Below are 19590 nucleotides of genomic sequence, written 5' to 3' on the forward strand. Positions count from 1 at the left end.
TGTCTTGCTGCCAGATTTAAAAAGGTTTTCAAAAGGTACTTATCGCCACCATGTGGCCAGTTGAGTTTGCCATGTTACTCAAACACCATGGCCTTCATTGCCCCAGAAGAGTGTCATAATTGTGTAAAATGTCTAAATTCATAACCACTGTTAGATCAGTGGTTCCCAAACTTTTTCATGTCAAGGACCCCCAAATTGACACTCATTAGCCCGCGGAGCCCATTTGAAAATACATGCCAGGGACCCCCATATGAGAATATTTTTACGGGTAGCAGTGATTCTCAACTCGTTTAATTTCAAGGAGCCCCAGTTTGACATGCATTATTAGTCTACGGACCCCCATTTAATGGCATTTCTAACTCTGGAACTCCCGTTTATATTGTAAAATCAAAGTTAATTTGACCCTAACGGGTCCATTTGGTTCCATTTGTACACTCTCAGAGTTACAGACCCATAATGGTCCATTTGGTTCCTAACTATCATTTAGCTGGGGACCCCCTGAAACTCCCTCAATGACCCCTGGGGGTCCCCAGACCCCACTTTGGGAACCACTGGGTTAGATGACTCTTTTTTTTTGCTACCAACACTTGTCCAGCTGGTTGACACCATAGAAGACTACAGAATGACACGTACGTTGCCAGGGCCACAAGTATATATATATATACTATAGTATCAATACAACAATATGGAAATACTCTGTTATAAAGTAAAAATCAGGTATTCCAAATGTACCGAGTACAAAAGCAGTCGCATCAAAATAATATACTTATAGTACCAAAAGTTATTACACAGCATGTCCTAAGTTTTAAATCAGCAAATTAAAGTTTTAATTGTAGTGGAGTAAAAATGTTTGCCTCTGAGAAATCGAAAATGGAAATACTTAAGTAAAGTAAATAAAAATAAAAAATACCTCAAACTTGTACTTAAGTACAGTACTTAAGTAAATGTAGTTACTTTCCACAACTGCATACTCAAGCGCTCATTGACTGGGGCTGACTAGATTCGGGGTCAAGTGTTCTTCTCACCTTTAGAGCCACCTAGTGGACAACATGAGAAGAACTTGCAAGTCTTGCTGGGTCTGCAAATGGAAACAATGCAAAGGTTCTACTTACCTACCTCAGGGATCTAAAGCTTTGCTGCGATTAAAACGAATCCTGCTGCGCATTGTCAGAAAGTGCAATTCGTTTGGCAGGTGTGAAGGCTCATTTGAATCCTAATGCGTATCAAAGAACCGCATTCTACTCCGAGCAAAAACGGGGGTTTCACTTCGCTTCCAATCGCACTTGATTACGATTCGGTGCAGGTGTGAATGCAATCCGCAGTAAATTAAATATGCAAGAAGTCCCAATTCTCCTAGCCTCGCGTTGCGATACTAATATATATGCAATAGGGGCGGGTTTAGTGTGGCTGCGCCAGGCTACAATTCTCCTCCCATTCGCATCGAGTCTACGGAAGTATTAGGTGGGAATGTGACCTTAGATTCCTCCTGGTCTGCTTTATCCTTGTCAATCAGTTTCCTTTATCACATAATCCCCAAACTCCTATATAGCAATGTACAGCATAGTTAGATTCAAGGTACACCAGACTGTGTACTGCTTGTTCCAGTATTTGCATGGTCCCGTTTAAAAATAAATAAATAATAATGCAGTTTTCCCAGTGCAGCATAGATTCAATATAATGTCCATATCCATATTCTTTCATTTATTGAGAACACACAACACATCATCACACATACTGAAATTGGCAACCACTTTTATTGTGGTTTGTGTTCCTAACAGCTGTGGTTAGAAAATAAAAGACAATAGAGATCTTAAAATAAGGATTGTATTAACAGCAGTCGGAAACAAAAGTGACGTCATTAGAATTCCTTCAGATTAGAGACACATTATCCATCTCAACCATGAGGACCACGAAAACAAACACATATTGTCACGTATATAGAAATGATTGTACTTCACAAGAGTATGCTCAACTAAAAAAGGCACAGCAGCCGGAGTCAAACATAATTGCCTTTTTTGGACTGTAAGTTATACAATTTCATTTGCAAAATACTGTCCGGGTGTTCAAAACACCATTGAAAAACAACTTATATTATTCTAGTCATATTTCCACCCACCAATACTCCATTCTAGTACTACAGCAGTTAGTTTGCACGACACATTACTCAGCCGGCATCCGTTATGCTCATTGAAAAGAGGATCCCAGGAGAATTGCAACCTGTTTTAGGTAGACCATCGATACAACACTGGAGGCAATGTCTCCCTTCACACTATTTCAGACAAAAATAGCTACAACAGTGTTACTGTTAACCCATTTTGGACTGAGTTAAAAACATACACTTTGAAAGAATATATATTCAAAGATTTGCGCCACATTTTTACGATTTTTCAAAAATAGCAGACCTACAAGTTCCGAGCTTGTAGATCTGCTATTTTTCAATAGCTAAATTATAACATAATGTTTAAAACACCAAAAGGGGTTCCCGCCCAAAATGGGTTAATGTAGATGCACACAAATTCAGAAAGGATTACAATGTAATCTTAATAAAGTGGTGTTGAACTTTGGTAGAATATCACCTTACATGATATACTGTAAGTCTAAATATTACCAATAATCTTTATCTGTTGCTTCTGTGCTCTGACTAACTAACTTACTCTGTGATAAAGGAACTTAGCTAGCGATTCTATTCACCATCAGTGTATGGCGAAACAGGTCTAAAAAATCACACTTTAAACACTCAAATTCAAAACGGAAGTGGATTCTGAAAAAATCTGTAAATAACTTAGGCACAACATTGTGTCTAGCTTTGGCTGGACCACGTGTAATTTGTTCTGTGCTTGGACTCAAGCTACTGTATACAACCCACTTTCTAGCAAAGTCCAACATCACTTTCACCTCACATCTCTCTCATACTCATCCTCCATCGTCAACTGTACCAACAGAGCTACAGTGTCTTGATGAGCGGTATCCCAAGGTGCTTGACGGGGATTGCACAATTTTTCTCTGTAAATGTCACCGACAGTAAACAGGAACAAGAAAGAAACGCAACACGTGTACAGATAAGATAAAATGGTGTAGAAAGCACAACCACAATGCAAAACAAAGTATAAGATCTATACTATGTAAAGTCGGCCTCCATAAGTTATAAAAGAAATGTAGGAGCACACAACAGGCAAACACCTAATAAACCCACAAACAAAATAACAAATCTAAAATCTCTTAAGAACCACAAGATCGTTTATGACCGTGGTGCTGTAAATATTAAGATGAAGAAAACCTAATTTCTTCCTTAATCTTCCTTCAATAGAAAAAGGGAAGCTCTATTTGGCAGTTTCATTCCAGTATAGCCCTACAGTTAGAGGATAGTCATCGCTCAGGCAGTAACTTGTGATGATCAACAGTGATGCATTGGGGTCTGGTCAGATCAAGGATCACCATATCATTTGACCACTCTCCTATGTCAGCTCTCCTTTTTCTATAAATATTTTAAATATTATTGCACATCATGTCTGCCAGCACCAGTATATGACTGCTGGTATATGAAAGTGGTCACATTGATTTCATGACCATACAAAAAGTGACTCGATCGTTAAAAAGTGAACTCGGTAATTGTATTGCTTTCCATATCATATTCAGATTATTATTTGGCACTCTCCTGCTGTAAAAGGCAAAAATCCAAAGGCCCCAAAAAATGCCCATATTGCATCGAAGGAGAGTAATGCGGGGACATTTGTTTTCGGGATTTGTGTTAATCCCAACAAACCGTCCCCACATTTTGTATAGGCGCACCTCGACTAGCAGTGAAAAGCAGGACAGCGTGGGCTAGTAAGGTGCATTCCATTTATAGGCTAGAACATCCATAACCTCACATCGGCAGACTTTCCACCTCAGAGGAAAGCCTGGTCTGCAGTCAAAAATAGTCTGTGTGATCCGGTCTAGGCCAAACAAAACAAAAAATAAAACACGGTGGTTCCAGTTGAAGGGTTCTGGTTTTTCGTCGCTGCTTTGTTTTGGTTCCCCCATTCCCCATTTAAATGCTAAACTATGATGCAGGGAATCGTTTTGGGTAAAACTGGTTCCGGGGGTTGGTGGTTCCTACAAACCAGTGACTACAACATGGTGTTAGATGGTGTTAGATTAAGGGGGAGGGGTGTTATCCATGCAGAGTGGGGGGGGGAGGGGGTGCTGCTCAGTTAGGTTTCGTACGAGGACAGAAGGGCTGCGTCCACAGGCTCCATGCAGGAGGGGCAGGTGAAGGAGCGCAGCAGCCACGAGTCAATGCAGTCCACGTGGTAGACGTGAAGACAGGGCAGGAACCGAATGGGGTCGCCGTACTTATAATCCATCATGCAGATCGCACACCTAGAGAAAGAAAGAGACCCAAATTACAGCCTTTCGGTTCACTCGTCTTAACCCGTTGAGACCAGATTCTACAAAATGTCTTCTAAATCGTGACAGTTTTTTTAGAAAAACCCTATGTTTCTATGGCAGTGGTTCTCAAATGGTTTCATGTCAAGAACCCCTAGAATTATATGAATTTGACCGTCGACTTCCATCTCTAAATATTTTGTTCCAGTGACCTCCCAGAAGCAAAGATTTGAGTTAGAAACATTCGCTGTGAAAGAATATATATTCAAAGATTTGCACACGTTTTCATGATATTTATAAATTTAACAGATCTACAAGATCGTAGCGTGGCACACGGTGCCACGCTATGGGCTTGTATATCTCAATTTTTGTATGAAATAATGGTTAAAGTGGTTAAAAGCTAAGGTGACACAGATGGGTTCCAGGTCTAGGTAGGGCTGTCCACTCATTTAACATTGAACTATGTCATTAATATACCTTAGTAGTAGTTGTGTGGAAATAAAAAAAATCCCCCCTTATAATAATAATAATAATAAACCTTTATTTATATAGCACCTTTCAAAACGAGGTTACAAAGTGCTTTACAAAAAATAAAATAAGAACAAATGCAGTGCACACCAAAAACAACAGTTTACAATAAAAAATAAAAATAAAGAACAGGCAATGTACAGAAGTGCAGTAGGACATAAGAACAATAGGGAATGTTTAAAAAACGTTTAGGTGTTAAAAGCAGCTTTATAAAAGTGAGTTTTTAGGAGGGATTTAAAGCGGGGGACAGATTCTGCAAGCCTTATCTCGAGGGGGAGGGCATTCCAGAGAGTTGGGGCTCTGAGTGCAAACAAAGGCCCGGTCACCTTTTGTTTTTAGCTTAGATGTTGAAAATCCCCCCTTCTGTTTAGCCTAGAACTGGAGGTCTAGAACTTGGGGTGATGTGATCAGTGACATCACAAAGGTGTACTCTGCAGGCCAAAGGTCATCCTAATCACCTTCAAAGACTTTATTGCGAGCGCACTCAGTCCATTGTATAATAGAACAGAGTGACGAGATTAACTTAAACTAGAATTAATCGAATACATCTGGTTCTGTCTGTGGCACAAAAATACACATCAATTTGCGGGTTCCTTGAGATGAAAATGTTTGAGAACAGCTGGAATAAACCGGAAATGGAGTAACTGGCCTCACTAGGTGCCGGTGGACATTTTGAGCCTGTGTTCATATATCCATTTGTAACTAACATTTTTAACTCGCTCAGCATTTTACTGTGCATTGCAGTGCAAAAGAACAAACACCCGCACACTGTCTTCAAATGCAGTGAAAAAACTTCAATAGGGAAACAGCAACGTTTCGGCCTATGCGGCCTTCATGAGGCTATCTTTATAAGCCATAAAGATAGCCTGATACAGTGATACGAGTACAGTTAGAACTCACTCTTTAGTGAATAACAAAGACTCTGGTGACCTGTAATGTAATCATGTCAAGACTGTGGTGTACTCGTTTTGTCTTTTTTTTTGTGTTTGTTTGTCTGTGCATTGTAATGTCCGTATTGTGGTTCTTGTTGTTTTCCTATGTTATGTTGAAAAAAGAAAAATGTGTGGTTCTATATACATTGAATTGTGATTGAACAGTTGTGTAATCTCAGAGCCTCAATAAAAATACATTGGAGAGAAAAAAAAGAACTCACTCTTTGACTCTCTTGTCGGAGGGCTCAGAACCCGGGTCAAAGATTCCCCGGGGCAGATGCTGTGTGAGGCCGATGCGTTGGGCGATACGGATCTGCTCCTCCTCGGTCAGCTGGCTGGCCAGGCGGCTCTCTCCCGGGGTGGGGTAGTACACGGGCTCCTGGGAATACAGGTTGACCTGGAACTGGAAGGGCTGCAACATTGATTATCTTCTTCAGCAAATGTGAATGACTTCTTAGATTAATCAAACAAATCGAGGAGCAAGTATAGGTTATATATAAATTGTTTTCTATGAATCTTTTTTCGATTAATCGTGCAGCACTAATTGTTTAGTCTGTATTTTATACTTTGTTGTACAATGGTGTCATGCAAACTGTAGTACACAAATGTACGGGTGACGGGTGTACATAAGTGGGGAAAAGTCTTTGTTGTACAGGTTCCATCAATGCAGTTTCAATAGAAAAACTGTAGATCGGCTATTTTGGGTGTGCGGTACCGCCGCTGCGCAAAGTGCAATCGAAACTAAAATGAGTTTTATTCCGTCACCTCTCTCTCTCTCTCTCTCTCTCAGTCACTTCTAGGCAATCAAGCAAATGCGATTATGCATCATTTTACTTTGATAACCAGTAATTTGGGCTGCAGGGCAGACTGGTCATTTCCTAGTGTTTAAAATGAGAGATTCCTCTAAATCTGGGTAGAAATGTAAAAGAAAAATAAAGGTGCCTCCTCCCCTCTCTCCAAACTGAACTAGCTGTTGAAAAGTCGGTCGTTTTTGCAGGCGGCGGGGCGGCGGGTTGTTGATTAATATATTGTTTTGCGGGGCAGGTTGGTGCGGGCTGGCTCCCGTGGCGGGACGGGACGGGCGGGTTATGCAAAAAAGCCGGCCCGCACATCACTAATGGCTGGTCTTTTAGATGGGTCCCAGGGACATCAATTGAGTCCTACTGCAACACTAATGGGTGGTCCTTTAGATGGGTCCCAGGAACATTAAATGAGTCCTACTTCAACAATGTTACAGTACTGAGTACAGTATTGAATCCCAGGACCCCCAGAGGGTGACATGATTACAATTTGCATCCTTTCCCAATTTAGTGAGAGTCTAACATCATCATCATCTACTATGAGTTATATGTTCACAATGTTCTCTACTCTACAAAGAATAATGGATTCAAAGTGGATCTTTAAAGCCACACAATCCAACATCTCATTACCGCAGGGTGCATGATGTGCTTATAGAATCTTTGGATTATGTATGTACACCTTCTTATGAATGCATGCATAACATGTTACTTCAGGATCTGAAACACACAATGAAGGAAGCCTGGCGTTTTTTCCCTCTCTTTGTCTTACTGTCTAGACTCTAGAGTCCAACTGAAGTGAAGTGACAAAATAATGTCTTCTGAATCTCAATAATTACAAGTTGTTTAATCACACAAACATGTGGACAAACTTCATGACATAAGTACTGAACTACAGTGGTGGAATGTATCCAAGTACGTGTACTCAAATGCTGTACTTAAGTACAAAAATATTTTTAAAACTTTCGAAAACATGTGAAATGGGACATTTTGCATAATGAGTAATTTGGTAACTTTACATTTTGATGCCAATACTTTTGTACTTTTTAACTCAAGTTAATTTGGAATTCTTGACTTTTACTTGAGTATTTCTACATTGCAGTATTGATACTTATAAGTAAAACTAAATATGAGTACTTTTCCAGCACTGTGTAGAATTGATTTGATTTAAGTATTTATTAACAGTTTGTGTACATTTCACATGAAAAGCACAACTCAACTGTTACTGTGGACGACACACTGATATAAAGCATTACACTTGTTTACAACAGGGTCCACCATTTTCAATTCATCAGAAACATAATATGTGAAGTGACTGACCTGGTAATAACAAGGAGGTGGTAGTTCTCCTGGCAGACTGGAGTCCTCTTCGTTGAGAAGAGACAGGTCATCTGTACTTTGAGAAGAAGACAGACAGTTCCCCATTGTCTGTCTGTCTCACTGCCGACGACCGAACGAACAATGGATGCTCCAAATTAAAACGAAAAGGGTGTTCTGCTTGCTCTCTGTTGAAACGATCGAGGCGACGTTTACTGAACTCCCTGTGGTTTAGCTTAGCAGCAAACCACTGGAGTCACTCGCGAACCAGGTCCTTTAACAAACCATCAGAGAAAGAATTATAACACTATAGACTAGAGTTGTTGAGAGCTGTTGCTGTGTGTGTAGTGTGTGGTGTTGTGCTCTGGCTGAATGCACTCCGAAAGTGAAAAGACATAAACTTTAGCAGCAGCTCACTGACTCAACTCTCTCTCTCTCTCTCTCTTCTAGTTCTGTTGGCTTTTGTTTACAAAAGTTTAGCCGGAAGTGTCGTCATCATCATTACAGGATGCTTCGGAGCGTCGCAGTCCCGCCCCCTACCAGGGCCCAGGAAATGACTCTCCGTTCATTTTCCTCAGACATTTCAGAAAGTATTTATTTAAAGACGTTTACGCCGCGGACAAAGCCAACTCGAGTCGTGACAAATCATGACAACAAACACAATTTTTTGGGCCGAACAAATAATTAGAAAGAAGAAAAAAAACGGCAGGTTACAACACTTTTTGTTGTTGTTTTTCTTCTTTGTAATTATTTGTTTGGTCCAAAATATTGTTGTGTTATTACTTAATTTGAATCTGCATAATTACTTAATTTAAAAGAAGTCTACACACTTACAGCATGTAGGATTGTTATTTTGATCAATGTTTGCCTGTTGTCTCTCCTATGGTACAATAAATGTTAATCCAACTTTATGTAGGAACAGAATGTAATAAAGTGCTCCAGAAGGTGGCAGTAATGCAACAATAATTTGCTGTAAAGTCGACAACAAGAATTAGTTTTCTCTCCCTGCTGTAATATGCGGTATCCTGTATCAGCTGTATGTGACTGTCATAGTGCTTGTATGCTATTTGCATTGCTATTAATTTATATTTGGAATCTTCTTATTGTATTTTTGGATCTTTCACTGTCTGCAATGTTGCTGTGGCTGTAATTTCATGCAACAATTAAACAACATGATCTTCTTCCATGCAGGCTACAGCCCAGGTCAGCCCAGGTTCAGGTTTATTTGTCATTATGTACAAATACAAAATACAATGTATGAATACAATTAAATTAATTGTGCTCTGACTACTCTCAGTCTTAAAGACAACATTCAACAAGACCTGTGGACCTACATGGCTATGTGGCCACGCGGCACGGGATATTCACTAGTGTAGACAAATAACACAAACAACTACAGTACAAAAGAAAAACAAACAAAAGAACACACAACTAGTGGGTCACAACAGATGGTTCAAATGTTGTTGGACGCCTGCCTGTGTGTTTCAGGGTGGCTGGCCAGTGAGTGGTGAGGCCAGAACATTTGAGTGACAACTTGGACCATATGGGCCAGTGGCAGTGGATGAACCAATCAAATCATGCTATCAATTACTCATTGCTGAATATGCTGTTGAAGGACAACTGTTGATGTACTGTCCCTTTCCCTAATAGCTAGCTATAGGTCTACGCTGTGTTGTGGGCCTGAAGATCTGATCAGCTATTTCCATACAAGTAGCTTAAGTAGTTAAACCTTCTATAGAGAGTATGCGCATGCTTAAAGTGAATGGCACATCGGGTGGCAAAGCAACATGCAAAGTGAGTTTAACATTGTTTAACGTTGTTTAATGCAATCAGATAGGACTTTTCTTTGTGGATGAATGGGCTGTCAAGGCCAGAAAGTAGTTTTTGCCACTCAGTAGGCATTCCTGCATGACTTCCTGGTTTGATGATGATGTCACAGTGTCTTGAGTGTACAGGGTTTGATGAGGTCTGGCCATATATGAAGCGTGTCTTGAGTGTACAGCTAGGATTTGTCAGATCAGATCAACATATGGAATGTCAGAACAGGTCAGCTCCATATATGGAGATCTAAGGTTGGCAGCGGGGCAGTGTCTTGAGTGTACAGGGTTTTATGAGGGCCCAGGTAGGGCCGGGCCTTCATTTTCGGGCCTGTTGAGAACTCTAGTTTTCGATAACTTTGGGGCAGGCCCGTCTAGAGTTTGAATGGACAAAAGGGAGACATCGAAGAGGAAGGACAGGTGGGGAGGGATCAACATATGGATTATGGAATGTCAGAACAGGTCAGCTCCATATATGGAGATCTAAGGGTTTGAGGTCAAATGTAGAGTTGCTGGCCAGATCCATTTATGCAGATCTAGGTGATGATCCAGTCTTCTCCATGTATGGCTGGCTATCTAGGGTTTGATGAGGTCAGTGTCGTGATCTTCATATATGGACATGTCACAAGGTGTGATGGACTGACGGCCATATATGCGGGACGTGTCACAAGGCGTGATGGACTGACAACCGTATATGCTGTTTTTTCAGGTTTTCATAGTAATCTGTGACCTATGGTCGCAAAAACGAATATTAATTTTATTTCTATATAAAAGGCAGTAAATGGCATTGTTTTGACAAGCTGGTAAGATTATTATGTTATTATTATTACCTCTGATAAAATAAAAGCAATGCTGTTTTAGTCCACGCATAAGGCAAAATTAGAAAGTAGGTTTTATTTTCCAATTTCCAAGTAACCTTTCACGGGCCGGTCAGTCAGCCAAAGGGCCGTATTTGGCCCCCGGGCCGTGTAATGCCCAGGTCTGGTCTAAGGGGTTTGAATCTACTGTAATGTATCTGTCTTGTGGCTTGCAGAGCGTGTATACGAGGGAAGCTGGTCAGCGAGTGCGGTCTGATGCATGTTCTCTTAAGCCCTAACCACACCAAAGGGTCGAGGCGGTTTTAGCGTTGTCCCAGCGGTGTGACATGTCCTGTTGCACGTTGACGCACGTCGTCCCAAGTGATTCAACTGGTTGAATTCAATGGCCCAAACCTCACCAAACCACACCAAAGGGTCACCAATGGCTCACCATGCTACTCCTCGCAACCGTCTGGACCCAAGGAGTTGCATGGTGACCCTTTGGTGTGGTTTGGGCTTTACAGGCACTGAACCTTGAACCTTGCACTGAAACTTTATTTTTATGGTAAGAATGTTGATGACATTACCCGGAGTCTGTCTTGTCAGTAAAATACATTCGAATGAAAGAATATGAAACTACTGTAATACGCACGAAGGCTAGATGCCGAAACATGTCAGTTACTGTATGTTCTACAGCAGGGGTGGGCAACTTTGACGATGGCAAGGGCCACTATATTTCCACACTCACTCCCTAGGGCCATATATTACTGTCGTAGCAAAAATAGCCGATCTACAAGTGTTATGGAAATAATATATGTCCATCCGGGTGAATGTATATCTTAGAAGTTTATTCAGAAGAACAGCAACAAGCAAACAACATCTACTAGTCTAGCAGGCTTAGCCTGTATCACTCCAACTTTCTCTCTCAGTACCTCTCTCTCTCGTCGTCTCCATCCCACTAGCCTCCCTCAGCTTCTCCGTAGGTCCTCCTTTATACCCCAGAAGCAGGTCCACAGATAAACATGACCTTCACAATACAATACAGACGCCCTGACTGTCTTGGCTGTCGCCCCCCTCCTGAGACAGGGACTACCTATAGTGATACCTATTCAGGTCAGTCTCATAACAAACAATAGGTGTGACATGGTCTTTTACATACAGCTTGATCAAAGGGTTGATTGGATTAAGACAGGCTTTCAGGCCAAGGTGTTGTTGCTCACAGACACGACCAGACAGACTAGCATGGAACAATATACTATATAGATTTGAGTTCATATTTCCCACAACACAAGCTCAAAACGCGTCGCGCTGCGACGCGTTTTGAGCTTGTAGATCGGCTATTTTCAAATTTAAATATTGAATTATTTTTTTGCTATTTTTTAATTGGAATCCTAAAAATTAACATTTTTATGTCATTTCAAATGCCTTTGATTATATTTGTGTTGAGCAATGAGCTACTAATTTAGACTGAAGTAATTAAAGCGGGTCGTGTTTGGCATGTTGTGGAATTGTAAACAGCTGAAACCAATATTATATCAGTATATTCTGACATTAACCTGAGGGCCGCATTAAGTGAAGGTGGGGGCCGCCAGTTGCCCACCCCTGTTCTACTGTATTTATACGATGAAATATTTGTTTAACTTGTAGATACTAGATACCTCATCTAAGTTATTATTTACAGTATCAAGAATTCATAAAGGAATCTCTTCTACGAGCATCGTAAGGAGAGGATTCAGCCCATGGTGTCCCTATTTTGAGAATATCAAAAATATATTTTCAAAAAGATGAAAATGATTTTAAGAAACAGCTGATGTACACGCTCACAACGAGACCACTTTTGAAGACCTTTGAACGTGGCTGAAGTGGTTCATTTCTCGAGCGGAAAGACGACAGGGCACGGCAAGATGGTACAGTCAAGAACGTCCTTTTTATTCAATCAGGCGCTGCTCTTCTCAAACTGTGTTTTTCTTCTTATGGAAAAGAAACCGTAATTAACACATGCATTTCACCTAGAGCTCTGGGGGTGTACTCACAACGAGACGGCCGGGGTGCCGTAATGAGGACGCAGACACAGGCAACGGGGACCTGGCTGGGGGCCTAATAAGGGGCGCTGCCTATTACACCACTATTCATAATACTAACTCAAGAAAAAAAGTATAGCGGGGAGAAAAAAATAAAAAATAGAAAAAAATAAAATAAGCTACAGAACAGAGACACGGCTTGCCCAGCATGAGGTGGATAGAGGGGTGAAGTGGTATATATAGGACTTATCCCTGAACCCATGTCTCTCAGAGGCTGCATTTGGGAACAGGTTTAATGCTGGCTCTTTTCTGGCTTGGTTGGTGTGTTGTTGTTAATGGCTAATACTGCTTAGGATGGTTTCATTATATGAAACCCACCGTTACAATAATACTAGAGTTGTGACTTGGAATAGAATCTGGGACTGGTGTGGTGTATGTTCTGGAAAAGAAAAAACTGAAACACAAACCCCTTTCCTCAGCCTCATGCCGGACGAGTCCCGTAATAAGGTGCTTATAGCTTCTCATGTACAGCCCAGGGCTCCCTCAAAGGGAGCCTATAGACAACAGCATACCCTGATAGCAAATATTAAAGGAAATGCAAATTAAAGTGAAAAAGGGGGGAGGGGGAGGGGGTCAAAACAAAAATAAATAGGTAAAATAAAAGAACAAACTCACTGTCAAAGCAGCGTCATTCCAACAACCCCCCCACACAGCTTCCTTGCCACTTGAACCCCTCTATTCTTAGCAAAGCGGACCTGAGTTACTTGCCGCACTTGGACCCACCTATAGTCTACAATACATCAAATGTCTTTGCCAGAAATGGCCGATCTATCAAGATTGTAGATCTGCTATTTTTGGATAGAATATGGATGTTCGGGGTTGAAGTGGTTAAGCATTTTCATCCAGCCCTCCCTATATATCCCCACTCATGTCCTCCTCCCACACACCCACAGACCTCCTCAACAACCCAAAGCCCGGGAACCCGTGTCGTCCCCTCTTCCACCCACCCATGCACACCCCCGAAAGCCCGTCAGCGTCAAATTTGTTCACTTACATTAGCGGTTGAATGGAAAAAGCTGAAGAGATGGGTATGGTAATACAATGTGAAGCATACAGACAAGAATAACAAGTGAGCTAACTGCATTCTGCTCAAGACAAAAGTTTTTTTTTTTTTCTGCAATTTTTTTTTACCCTTCCAACTGTGGAGAGGGTGGGAGGGAGAGAGAGAGAGAGAGAGAGAGAGAGGGAGAGAGAGAGAGAGACAGAGAGAGCGAGACAGAGACAGAGTGACAGACACAGTTACAGACTACTCCAGTGTCTAAGGAGAGAAATAAGACAGAGGAGACAAAAGGGGAAGAAAATAAAAGCAAGAGCGTAACGAGAACAATTTTTTTTTTGCCTTTTCAGGGTGTTTTTTTTTCATCATTTATCGATAAAAAGTAAAGAACTAATTCACACCAGTTTCCTTTTGTACTATATATATACGGCTTTGAAAAGGAAAAGAGGATATAGGGAAAGTACAATGGAGGGGTTTTTTCTTTTCGACGGGAGAGGAAGACATTGCCCTTGAGCACCGAGCCGAGCGCGAGCATTTTTTGTGCTGCCTTTGTGGCGCTCAGGGACAACCTGTTGCCTCGAGCCATTTCGAAGAGGGCAATCTGGATTACAAAATGGAGTCTGTGAACAAAAGGCACTTTTAAGGGACAACCTTTAACTGCTGGGAAACTACACTACAGCACAAGCACTACTCAAGAGTAATTTACAGAGGAGGGGAGGGGCAGTGTGGGGAGAGGAGGGGGGGGGGGGGGGCTCACTTTGCTGTCTTGTGTCGTAAAGCCCGACGTATACTTGTCATACGACAGAGCATAGATTAGGCATAATGGTTCTGACTGGCTCCTCATATCCTGCATGATTCTTAAAAGCTGCCTTTTTACACTTTCCGTCTTCACGTTTATCGGTTGCTTTGCTCCAAGAGAGTCTTTTTCTAAAGACACAAAATACACCGGCAATGCTAGGTCTCATCTGCCACACATGGCAGCCAATTGAAGTGGCCATGTCCATTTATGGTTATACAGAAAGTTACTGAGGAAAAAAAATAAAAATAAAAATACAACAAAATCTATGGATATGAAGCATCTTCCCCACAATATAGGCAAGATCTTGTCATGTAATTTGTGTCTTTGCGTGAAATCAAAGTTAAGAAACTTGACCTGGAAGGTTTTCGCTGGTGAATTCTATGCATATATGCATATCAAGGTTACTGGAGATAAACAATTGTCAAAAAAAAATAAAAAACAAAAAAAGTTTTTTGGGGGGGCTTGCCAGTACAGGTTTTCTTTAAGGGTTGAACCAAAATGCCTTTTGTGTCACAACCTTTTTTAAGGAATAGGAACCCCTCCCCCCGCTCAATACAAGAAGAAGAATACAAATAGAGAGAGGAATAATGGTGTTTCCTAAAATGCTCTGTTGTTTTGTTCATTACCATTTGTAGTAGTTTTGAATGTATTTGTACTTGTAAAGCACCAGTTTTTTTTTTTAATCTGATGATACAGTTTGGGTTTTTTTATGTTTTTTTTATGTTTTTTTTTACGTTGTGTAGACATTTTTCCTTCAGCCCTCCCACATTTTTATAAACAAATGATTACACATTTAAAACATTAAAAAAAGAAAAATAAAGGAAATAAAAACAAACAAATACCCCCAACTTACAAAGACTAGGATTTATCATGGCCCTCTAGTTTAGAGTCCCGGAGCTTATGGACTTTGAAACAAATAGATTTTTTTTTCTCTTTTCTCTTAGCTTTCTTAAAAATCTCTAACAGACAAACACAATGATCTACCCAATGCATTGCACGTGGCTCAATCGACACATATTTTTCAATAATAATACTTTCCATCAAAAAAAACGAAACAACAACACTTTTTCTTCTCTTCTTCAAATCTACTGTCGATCTTTGTGACATGTTCATCTTTACTAGGTGATTAATTAAAATGCTGCTCTGTAGATTGCGTTTGTTGGCGCGTGTCGTTCAATCCTACTGGTGGTAACAGTGAGGCGATATCACTGGCGGGGGGTGGGGGGGGGAGGTGGGCGGGGGAGAGTTTTCATAAAATAACTAGACTGCCAACCAGCTCGTTTAGTAAAAGTTAAAAAGGAGCATATATCATAAATATACATGTATAAGATCTCTCTCTGTCTTTACACAAAAGAAGGTTTGCAGTCCTCTATAAGGACCTGTCCTATAGGCCAATAGTTACTACCACGTGCACCAACGCTAAACTACTCCCTGTAGCTTTGAGCTCATCTGTGGGAACAGAACCTGAAGTTTATTATGACTAATTGCATGAAGGGAATACAGAGGCACTTTAATAGATTGTTATAGTCTTGATATAATGGTTTTAATTAGTACATAATAGCTAATTTCACTAGAGAGGCTGAGACATGAAGGATCTCAGCCTGGTTTTACTATCCCTGCAAAATAGAACCAACAACAGCCAGGCAGTCCAGTTATTTTGTGACGCTGATTTTTTTTCTTCTTTTCTTTTCTTTCTTCTTTTGTTTTTGCATTTTCTTTGAACTATTGTGTCATGATAAAAACAATACCAATAACAATTTCAATAAGAACATTTACAATAGAAAAAAAAAAAAAAATCTCAAATTCTAATGACAAACCACAAGTGAATGAAAAACCATTGACAAAGGCAGTTTGGAGAACCAAATATCAAATATAAAGGCTTCCCTTTATAATAATAATTATATATATATATATAGATATATATTTTTCATATTGTGTCGGTGGTGGTAGTGTGCGTTTTGATATGGCGCTGTGCTGCAGTGCATGTGTGTGTGTGTGTGTTCCTGTGTGTTCCTCTGGGTTTTCCTGTGATTGGACAATGGGTACAGAGTCAACAGTGGTGGAAAGTGAGATTTACTTAAGTACTGTACTTAAGTAACATTTTGAAGTATTTGTACTTTACTTGAGTATTTCCAATTTCCAATACTTTTACTTTCTGCTCCACTACATTTCAGGTCCAAATATTGTACCTTTACTCCACTACATTTATTTGAACACTTTAGTTACTAGTTACTTTGTAGATTTCAAGTACATTTTGATGCCAATACGTTTGTACTTTTACCCAAGTATACATTTCAAATCAACAGAGTAACTACCGAGTATTTCTATATTGCAGTACTGATACTTTTACTTAAGTAAAACACTTGAGTACCTTTTCCACCACTGAGAGTCAAGCAATGCAAAGGATGTATACTGTACATGTAGGACAGTGTACTGTACATGTGTGGATGTACATGTACGACAGTGTCGTTACTGTGCTGTCTGTCGGTTGTGAGATTTGAGAGACTGTATCTGTCGTTAAGATGTTCAACGAAGTTGACCGGGATGCTGGATGTGTTACTGCAAAACGGAAGAGAAAAGTGTGCTGCTGGGTGACGATCGACGTGAGAGCAGATGTGACCATGAAATAATCCAAGTGAGACAAAACCAAAACCAAAGCTAGTGGCAAACAAAATAAAATTGCAAGAAAATCACCTACAAACAAAAAATGAAAGCCGATATATGATGCTATAAACCTGTATGTGTTCTACGGAAAATTAAATGTTAGACCTATTATGAGCAAAAACCAAGGTGATTATTATGTGATAGTGATTGTGAGACAGACGTCTTGAGAGGATGGTCTGTGTGTGTGTGTGTGTGTGTGTGTGTGTGTGTGCGTGTGTGTGTCTGTGTATGGATGTGTGTACAGGCAAGAAGACAGTGTTACTTTAACTCTGAGAGTATACAATTTATACACTCTCAGTGTTAGTTGGGTTTGTTAGTTAGTTTGTCTGTGTGTGTGTTTTTGTGTGTGCGTGCGTGCGTGCGTGCGTGCGTGCGTGTGTGCGGTTGTGTGTGTGTTTATGTTCCTGTGTCAGGGCTTGGATAGTTGTGAACGTTATACCTCCGCCACGTCCCTCGCTCTACCAAACCCCCCGATTCGCTTTCGCTCTTCTGACCATCAGTGTGCAATATGTTCATCCCTTATTAAAAAATAAAAAACTCAATAGTGCATAGGTGAGGGGACGAAGGAGCACATAGTGTTAGTGTTATGACTGTCAAGTGTTCACGCGCTCGCTCGCTCGCGGCTCATGGCTATCACTTATTCTGCAGCAGGACGCCCTGATTATTGTTTTATTGACAGGTAAACAAAGACCAGCCACTTTAGTGCATATGTCACACACCATTGCATGGTGTCTACATGATTGGCCAATCAGAAACATGAGGGGGTTCAGGGCTTTAGCGAATCGGGCGGTAGAGTGTGGGAACAGACGGGCGGGGGGGCGGTGGCTGTGATGTGGGCGGGGCCGTTGGGTATAGCGCTATATATACGCTGTGCAGGCGAGAGGAAGCGAAGAGGACCGGCCGCGCACACCCCGGGAAGCGTATACTCGGGAGAAATACATAACGTAATGTGTGCTTTTGAAAATGACCGATTCTACCCTTGACCCTTATTGTGTGTCTGTGTGTGTGTGTGTGTGTGTACCTGGCTCTCCCAGCCAATGCATGGACTTTCATTATGGAAGAAAATCTTAAAGTATAATAGAACAGAACAAATGTATGGTTGGTCAGTTTTCAGGCTGCCGTTGCTTTCTTTCCTCCCACTTTCCAATATGTGACGGTGTTTGGGTGTATGGGCGGGCGAGACAGTTCCTCTTCCTCTTGTCGTTCTCCTTTGCATTCTGAGCCTGCATGTCCAACTCAATCTCAATGAAGCCTCCAGCAGAAAAGGGGGAGGATGGGGGGGATGAACGTTCCTGGTCAAATTGAGTTGAATTGGGAGTCCTCTTATGTGGGGAAAGGCAGGGGCAATTCGGTTGTTCTGTTGTAGTTTGAATAGTGTCAGCGAGAGAGAGAGAGAGAGAGAGAGAGAGAGAGAAAGACCTTTTAGTGTGTCAGCAGTCAGTTCTTAAATCTGTGTTGATGATGTGCAAGTTTTTTGTTTGTTTTTTCCCGTTTCCAAATTTTCATGACACAATTAGCTGTTAGCTGTCGATTCAGAAGAGGCCTTGTCAGAGGAACCAGGACTAGAGGAAAAGGGAAAAGACAAGAAGACAAAGAGTTAATTCATATGAACTCAGCTCAATTCGTTCTTAATGTGAAGGATGTAAAAAAAAAAAAGGTCAAATGACAGACAAAATAAGGAAGGAAATAGCCTAGAACACCACGCACGCACACACGCATGCGAACGCGCGCGCGCGTGCACGCACACACACACACACACACACACACACACACACACACACACACACACACACACACACACACACACACACACACACACACACACACACACAGTCGGGAAATCCTGAAAACATATTTTCTGTCCCTGGAAATAATCATTACCACACATCCACTAGGGGGCCATCTTTGACTTTCTTTGACTTGCTGAGCTCAGCTGTTCCACACACACACACACACACACACACACACACACACACACACACACACACACCTCATCTTTACCACTTGCTGTTTTAAGAGGGCTGACTGGAGATTTCTACCCATTTAAAAGTAAAAGAAAAACACAAATGCACCGCTGTTATTTTAGAGAGCTACAAAAATAACAGCAGGACATAACCACGTTTTCCATATCAGTTTGAGTGGCTCTCGAAACAACAAACTCGAGCCTATAACCACTCTGTCATGCTGCCTGCCTGCAATACCGGCTTACATGTAAGGCGATCCTTGCTAATGTGTGTGTGTGTGTGTGTGTGTGTGGTGCGGTGCCGAGCGGAGCGGAGTGGGTCTCAGACTACACTGTACGGCCATTGAGAGGCCATACGTGCAGCCACTCTCCTGGGGTCTGGTTTCACAGCTTGATAAGAGGGCAGAGTGGAGGGCTTGGCACCGGCCGAGCCGCGCCGCGCTGCTGGCTCACGCCGACATTCCACAGGCCCATCGAGGAGCAGTGGTGGAAAAAGTACTCCGTTTTTACTTCTAAATCCTGACACTTTC

General features: G+C 41.3%; 2 protein-coding genes across 9 annotated transcripts in view; both read right to left on the reverse strand.

Moving 5' to 3' along the window:
* Positions 1–1713: 1713 nt before the first annotated feature.
* On the reverse strand, positions 1714–8379 carry LOC306921092 (RING finger protein 11-like). Its single transcript, XM_079498205.1, has 3 exons — positions 7946–8379; positions 6050–6231; positions 1714–4362 (listed from the first exon to the last, which is right to left on the reverse strand). The coding sequence occupies exons 1-3, from the start codon at positions 8048–8050 to the stop codon at positions 4194–4196; spliced, it is 456 nt and encodes a 151-aa protein (XP_079354331.1). The 5' UTR covers positions 8051–8379; the 3' UTR covers positions 1714–4193.
* A 4085-nt stretch (positions 8380–12464) lies between these two features.
* nfixa (nuclear factor I/Xa) overlaps positions 12465–19590 on the reverse strand; it is a 115335-nt gene continuing 108209 nt past the window's right edge. For 7 of the 8 annotated variants that reach the window (XM_079500340.1, XM_079500339.1, XM_079500336.1 and 4 more), the window contains one exon: positions 12465–18659. Coding sequence is in view for 4 of the 8 variants with exons in the window: in XM_079500336.1 (XP_079356462.1) it covers positions 18645–18659 (15 nt within the window). In the remaining 4 variants the exon portion in view is untranslated. The remainder of the gene's footprint in view (positions 18660–19590) is intronic. The other variant, XR_013789948.1, reaches the window with a different exon arrangement.

The sequence above is a fragment of the Electrona antarctica genome (assembly GCF_951216825.1).
Source record: "Electrona antarctica genome assembly, chromosome: 4".
NCBI lineage: Eukaryota > Metazoa > Chordata > Actinopteri > Myctophiformes > Myctophidae > Electrona > Electrona antarctica.

What these genes read in the sequence shown, in the direction of transcription:
- LOC306921092 (XM_079498205.1), bottom strand. Translation starts at nt 8,050, where the DNA reads ATGGGGAACTGTCTGTCTTCTTCTCAAAGTACAGATGACCTGTCTCTT. An exon ending in CACCTCCTTGTTATTACCAG is followed by an intron (nt 6,232 to 7,945) that starts GTCAGTCACTTC and finishes CAGCCCTTCCAG; the next exon opens with TTCCAGGTCAACCTGTATTC. An exon ending in TCCGACAAGAGAGTCAAAGA is followed by an intron (nt 4,363 to 6,049) that starts GTGAGTTCTTTT and finishes TTCTTTCTCTAG; the next exon opens with GTGTGCGATCTGCATGATGG.